Below are 7,205 nucleotides of genomic sequence, written 5' to 3' on the forward strand. Positions count from 1 at the left end.
ACCGCCGGGGGGTGGCTATTAAGGACCTCCTTGACTTTCATTCAAGTAGGGGTAGGCACCGTGTTCGAGGGCCGAAAATGCCTACCAATATGGTAAACAACTTATAAATAAATTAACCTTCTTAACAAGACTTTTTGGTTATTTATTTTTTGAAGTCTTTATTTATTTACTCAACATCCATCCGTCTATCCATATCCGAAATTGATTGCAGGTGAAAATTGTTGAATCCAGGAGGAGCACGGTCCCCCAAAATGGGTGGTAAGCCGCTGTTCGATGGGGCGGAGGAGTTAAATTGGAGTGGGTTCGGACTCACCTCGGCAATCGGGTCGTCGTACGCTAAGGGGGTCTACCAGGTGGTAGGTCCATTTTTGGTGCGGCGTTGGCAACGAATTGAAGTCACTAGGCAATCTTTGATCATGTAAGTTGCAATGACAGCAGGGTAACCATCCATGACTAACCCCAATGGATACACGTCCATTTAGAGACTACGTTGAAAGACCTCGAATTGTCTCGTTGAATACGATTACCAGAAGTATCAATATTAAATGTCCGTGGAATGTTGGATACATAATACAATAATAATTTAGTCCACAACAGTAATGAAGTGTGAGTTAGTTATTAGCTGGAAATAGCTAACTAAACCGTACAAATATAAGTCAAGGATAACCTTATACTGTAGGTTTTGTGTTTGTTAGGGTCCTCTTCTTTCAACCACTTTTCTCTGACCACAGGTTGGAAATCTCTTCTTGAACACACTACACACAATCAAAATACACTGGGTAACCTAACACAAATTTCAAAATAATTTTAACCTTATTTAGGACTTTTTATGGGCACAGTATTCCTCCTGTAAATTTACTTCTTTAGTATGTGGATTCTTCATTGTTTTTCTCTGGTATATTATTTAGTTCATTATATTCGGGGTTATTTTATTTTATTGTTTATAATTTATTTTTATGTTTTCAGTAAAGTATGTCGCTGAAAAAAAAAATAAAATTTTTACTTAATTTTGGTAACCTTTTAACTTAACGAACAAAGCACACATTTTTTGGGGTTGTCAAAATAGCAAAAAGGCAGTACATCTCCCTTCACTGAAAGGACTCGTTTTACAGAAAGGTAAAGTTTCGGGGTTGGAAGGGAAGGAGCCCTGTAAGTAGGGACTAAGAACGGACTTGGGAAGTTAGATTGGTGGCCACTGGGCGGGGCTGGGATTGGGGTTGGGCCCTAGGTCTTGGGTCTGGCAGAAAGGATCTGTAGGTTTAGCTTTTGGGTTTGTGGTGCGGTGTGTAGTGGGTGAAAGGGTAGCTGAACGAGTCGTCGTCGTACTAGCCACCGGTGTCTGCCTGGGCTTTATATGTTCTTTGTACTCGCGATAGGCAGCAAGCGCAAAGAGTTTGTCCTTTGGGCGACTTAGGCCGGACACATACGACACTAGTGGCAAACAGGGTGGCAGGGTATCAGTATCAGGTATATGCCTAACTACCCAAAGCGGCTTTCACTACCTTCACCATAACCACCCCACCCCGCCCACCAAAAAACCCAAAACTAAACCCTACAGATCTTTTTGCCAAGGACCAAGAACCCTAGGGCCAACGCCCCATCCCAGCCCCGCCCCCAGTGAGCCACCATCTAAATCCATTCCGGTCTTTAGTCCTACTTACAGGGGCCTCTATCTTCCCACCGGAAACATTTACTTTTCTGGTAAAACGAGTCCTTTCAGTGAAGAATTACTGCCTTTTTGGGCCTTATTTTCCAACTCAAAAAATGTGGCCTTGTTCGTAGGTTATAGTTACCAAACTTAAAGGCAAAATTTATTTTTTTTTTCCCAGGGCGATACTTTACTGAAACCTAAAATAAAATTATAAACCTTAATAAATAAAATAACCCGTATATAAAACTAAAATAACCCAGAGGAAAACATGAGAGTCCATTATACCTAAAATAATTTACAGGGATGACTGTACCAATTAAAACGTTCAATAAGTTAAAATTTTTGAATTTGTGTTTAGTTACAGGTGTATTCTTTGATTTGTGAGGTGTTCAGAGAGGAGATTTCCAACTGTGGTCCGGGAGAAAGGTGGGTTGAAAAAGAGGACCTAACAAACCCAAAACTACAGTATAAGGTTATCTTGACTTATATTTAGTTAGTCGTTAATTCCAGGGCTAATTAACTAAACACTTCATTACTGTTGTGGGACTAATTATACTTTGCTGATTATGTATCAACATTCCACGGACCATTAGTGTATTGATACTATCTGGTAGTCGGTTTATCCAAGCAGACAGATTCGGTCTTTTTCACGTACGTCTCTAAAATGGGAGTGTCCATTTGGTTAGGTCATGGATGGGTACGACGCCTGTCTGCAACTTACATGATCACAAGGTTTGCCTAGTGACTCCTCAATTCGGTTGCAACGGGCGAAACCAATAAACAGAACCTTACCAGCCCTGGTGCCCCTTAGGCGGAACGGACGACCCAAGGGGCAAGGGTGAGGTCCGAACCTCACTCCCAATTTAACTTCCTCGTTCTCCCATGAACAGACGGGCTTACCACGCCTTTGGGGGACCGTGCCCTCTCCTGATTCAACAAATTTAGTGGTCGTCGTTTCGTCCTCAGTCAAATCCTTTATCCGGCATCGTAAACTTCGACAGCGACTCCTGTGACAACGAGTACACATATTGATCTATCTGATCCTGCAGGATAAACGGACGACGTTTTCGCGTCGTCGTCGGCGTCGGAGAGGTAAACTTGGCGTAAATCGTCGCCAAGTCCTTGAGAAGACCGAGCATATCGTCCGACGAAGTCGTCGACTGCGTTGTTAGCGTCGTTCGCGTTAGGTTGCGCAAGAGTTCGCGTCGATAGGCTTCCAAGGAGTTCCAATATTTGGCGTTCCTTTTCTTCTCGAATTCGGCGCTTGGTTCGCCGATGCTACCCGGGAAAGTGGTCAGGTTTTGACTCATGTAGTGTGAAAGAGACTTGCGGATTTTCTCCTTCTCTGCGCGCTGTTTACGCAATACCTGAGGAAGTGAGATGCAAACATACAAGCTGTATAAGATAGAAGATGCAAGAATCCGCAGCACCTGAAGAAATGAGATGCAAGATGTGTTGAGCCATGTAGTCCATGCACTAAGAGTGACCGTCTGCCGAACCACAGTCTCAGGTCCGTCAGGCAGTCGGAAAAACAGGCGGAAAGGTTGAGACCTAGATCTTGTACCATCGACCTTCACATAAGGGTGTCCACGACGCAGGCTGGAATCTCCTGCTTGTTTGGTTAAAATCTTATCGAAAAAAAAACATCGACCATCTCAGAAATTGGCAAAAATACTCAGCTCGATTTCTGCGAGGGTCGGTACCATGGTCAAGGCTCTGTTGAGGACACTTCTATTCATTAGCATAATAGTTTATTTTCTCTTCGGTCGGTACTAGACTATGGTTGATGGTCGGTTCTCCGTTGTGGAAATGTGGACGCCTATTTATTCCTGAGGACAGACACTCACTATCAGGTAGACCTGACAGGCGGACCTTTTCAACCCTGCCTGTCAGGTCTACCTTGATAGTGTGTATGCTCATCAGGTATCAGGTAGACCTGTTAGGTGGAACTTTTTTTGTACCTCGGTACCGCTTTCGCATCACTTCAAGGCGGACCTGATCAGGTCTACCTGATAGTAAGTATGTTATAAGGATAAGGGACTCTCGAATCTTGATCTTGAGGGTTGTTAAGACGGACCTATGCGTATGTTTCACCGGTTGTTTGCAGCGTTTACGTTTGATCCTACAGCGATGAATGAATGGAACTACAGGCGATTCTATACACTGATTATTATGTTAATATGTTTCACGATTGTTGTTTCACCGGTTGTTCGCAGCGTTTACGTTTGATCCGGTGTATCACGACAACGTTGAGGAGTTGCAAGTGATGCGGAAACCGACTCGCACAACGTTTGATCCTACAGCCATGAATGAATGGAACTGTGCCAGTTCTGAACCGGTTTGCCTGAAAAGGATCAAAAGATTTAAATCTGTCTTAACGTGTGTCCAAACAGTCGACGCCGATGCCAGTTCTGAACCGGTTTGCCTGAAAAGGATCAAAAGATTTAAATCTGTCTTAAGGTGTGTCCAAACAGTCGACGCCGTCAATCGACCGTCGAATGAAACCGTACACTGCCTCTACAAAATAAATTCACCTCTTCACCTCGTCGATCGACGGCGGGTGTTGACTATGTGGTGCGATAGGGAGACGACGGATATTTACGTTTGGACCGAGCGGACGTTCCGCGCCCGGTTCAGAGACGAAGGTGAGTGTTGTTTATTTCTTTCTTGTATGTTGTATAAGTTCTCATTTTCTCAAAATTTGGAATATTGGTAGAAAAGACAAGAAATTGGAGAGCAAGAATACATCTGATGCAGTTGGTTGGGTTGGTGATACAGAGAGGGAATGTGATGAGATTGTGCCACTGGAGTTAAACAAAGCTGAGTGTTTCACCGCCGTTTTTATTTCGTAGCAATGAAACAACCGCTACATTCGACGCTTGTCGTCTATGTCGTAGCATGCCCATCCCGTTGTATGCCTCTCATCAGATGGGCGAGAAGAGGCACAATACTCCCCTTTTAGGTCCTGGGTCAACACGAGAACACGAGAAAGTAACCCGTTGAAACATTTGCAATCGAAAAAGGACCTTCTGTATGGCAAGCAAGAGCGTTACCACTGGGCTAAGCGTACATTCTAGTACACATTTCTAACAATGATAGACCTTCATTATTTTCGAAACTTTCCAAATTTCCAATGAAGTCTCTTACCTTCATTATGCCGTTTCATGCACTTCTCAATGAAGCTCTGATTCCAGTCGCGCATTTCATACGAGTAGTCTATCGCGCTCAAGTAGGTACAATCCGGCACGCGTGTCTGTGTGATGCCCTTGCGGCGTAGTTCACTATCATGATCGAACATGAAATGATCGTCCCATGTGGGGAGCTCATTGGCGCGACGCTCCTCGGAACTGTTGTAGTGCAGCCTGTGAAAATGAGATTAAAGGTAGAAACACACTACTATCACGTGAGCTCACTTGATGTGATGGTAGTGTAGCTGTCATGATCGAACATGAAATAGTTGTCCCAACTGGGTAGCTCGTTGGCGCGACGCTCCTCGGAACTGTTGTAGTGCAGCCTGTGAAAATGAGATTAAAGGTAGAAACACACTACTATCACGTGAGCTCACTTGATGTGATGGTAGTGTAGCTGTCATGATCGAACATGAAATAGTTGTCCCAACTGGGTAGCTCGTTGGCGCGACGCTCCTCGGAACTGTTGTAGTGTAGCCTACGAGGGGAAAATGAGAGACCATTTTTTTTTTTTTTTTTTTTTTTTTTTTTGTGTTTTTTAAGGTGTAATAGAAAGTGATATCAATAAAATTAACAATACTCATCCATTGATAAATAATGTAAATATTAAATTTACCTTTTTTTGTTTCCCCCGCAGGTCTCATTTCGCCGGGAATCTCAGTGCCCATTGCAGTTCCAGGCCAAGGAAGCGATGTGATGTCCTCTCAATACAGTCACTGGTCTCGACTCCAGTGACAGTGGTGGGGAGGAAGCAGTACCTATCCGACTGCTGAACTTTAACCAAATCAGAAGGATAAATTTGTCAGTTATCGACCCGAAATTGAATAGAGAAGGAAGACATGATAGAAGAAAGTCAGCCGTTCCGAAAACAAACCTTATCCCTTCAGGATAAAATCCGCCCCAGGCGGAAATCGAACCTGCGGCCTAGCGCTTACAAGGCAGACGCGCTATCAAACAAGCTAACTAGGCTGCCTATTATTCTTTAGCTACACCAGGAACGACTCACTTGTAGGTTCCGTTCTTCATATGCTCCACAATATGATTGTTGAGATTGTTCTCATGTGAGAAGAAAGCTCGGGTTCCATTACAATGGTGACATGTGAAGTTAATAGGGGGATTCGGATAAGGAGGGAGCGTTGTGGGACGTTTGGTAGCCTCGTTAGTTTCCACTTGCTCCCAACTACCGGGAGTTCTTTTTGACGGAGTCCTGAAACGAAGGGAAAATAGTACAACTCAGTCCAAGAACTAGACTCTCGTTTGGTGTTGGTCACCTACTCCGATATCAACCACGAGTAACGTTGCTTAACCTCAGTGAATAATGCCAGCCACTCTCTATCAGGTCTCAGGTAAACCTGATCATTTTTACCTGATAGAGTCAGTTCTACTTAATCAGGTGTACCTGTCAGGTCTATCTGATAGTGAATGGCTGGCCTTAGACTTACCTCATATCAATCCAGTACACGGTGGGCGCCACCCAAAGTCCCTCCACGGGGTTGTTCTTATAATACAACACAGTCCACGTGCTAGGCTCTCATTTGATGGTCACCCAGTCATATATTAACCACGTGCAACGTTACTTAACCCCAGTGAACACTCACCTCATATCAATCCAGTACATGGTAGGCGCAACCCAAAGCCCCTCCGCGGAGTTGTTCGTATAGTACAACACAGTCTAGGTGCTAAGCCGTCATTTGGTGATGGTCACCCACTCCAATATTAACCACATGCAATGTTTCTTAACCCCAGTGATCACTCACCTCAAATCAATCCAGTACACGGTAGGCGCCACCCAAAGTCCCTCCGCGGAGTTATTCGTATAATACAACTCAGTCCATGTGCTAGGCTGCCGTTTGGTGGTGATGAAATCCTCCCGTTTGATTGGTCGCCACGTTAGGTACTCGGTGACTCGGTTACGTTCGTAATAGGTCGGGTTGGGGGGCGATTGGTAGAATTCGAGCTCGTCCCATTCGGAAACGTCGGAGGTGTGGAAGTTGTACTTGAACATGTCCTTGTGCGGCCAGAGCCTGGAGGAAATGGGAGGGGATTTTAGTGAACATGAAAAGGAATGTCCGAAACTCTGCGCCGACCGAAAAGGCGAAGAAGGAGTAGAAGAAGAAGAAGGAAAAGAAGGAGGAGCAGAAGAAGAAAAAGATTATGAAAAGGAAAAGATGATGAAAGGGGAAAGATAAATAAGAAGATAAGGGTTCCAATCGACTTCGGTCGATCGTATTGTAGAAGCTCCCAAATTCAGCTGTACAAGTGTACAACCTTCTCAATGACAAACTGTTCATCATTGTCACCAAAACCTTGATAGTTTGGTGTTTGGATACGCTTCGCACACTAGCAACCAAACACTTTCACCTTGA

General features: G+C 44.3%; 1 protein-coding gene across 1 annotated transcript; it reads right to left on the reverse strand.

Moving 5' to 3' along the window:
- Positions 1–2,613: 2,613 nt before the first annotated feature.
- LOC103522180 lies at positions 2,614–6,863 on the reverse strand (the record flags this gene model as incomplete). The annotated part of the gene is made up of 6 exons (XM_017448972.1): positions 2,614–3,018; positions 3,932–3,995; positions 4,043–4,076; positions 4,799–5,013; positions 5,846–6,046; positions 6,597–6,863. Coding segments are annotated over 6 exons (1,186 nt in total), but the record flags the coding sequence as incomplete, so codon positions are not given.
- Between the last annotated feature and the right edge of the window lie 342 nt (positions 6,864–7,205).

The sequence above is a fragment of the Diaphorina citri genome, unplaced genomic scaffold (genome assembly GCF_000475195.1).
Source record: "Diaphorina citri unplaced genomic scaffold, Diaci psyllid genome assembly version 1.1 scaffold7242, whole genome shotgun sequence".
NCBI lineage: Eukaryota > Metazoa > Arthropoda > Insecta > Hemiptera > Psyllidae > Diaphorina > Diaphorina citri.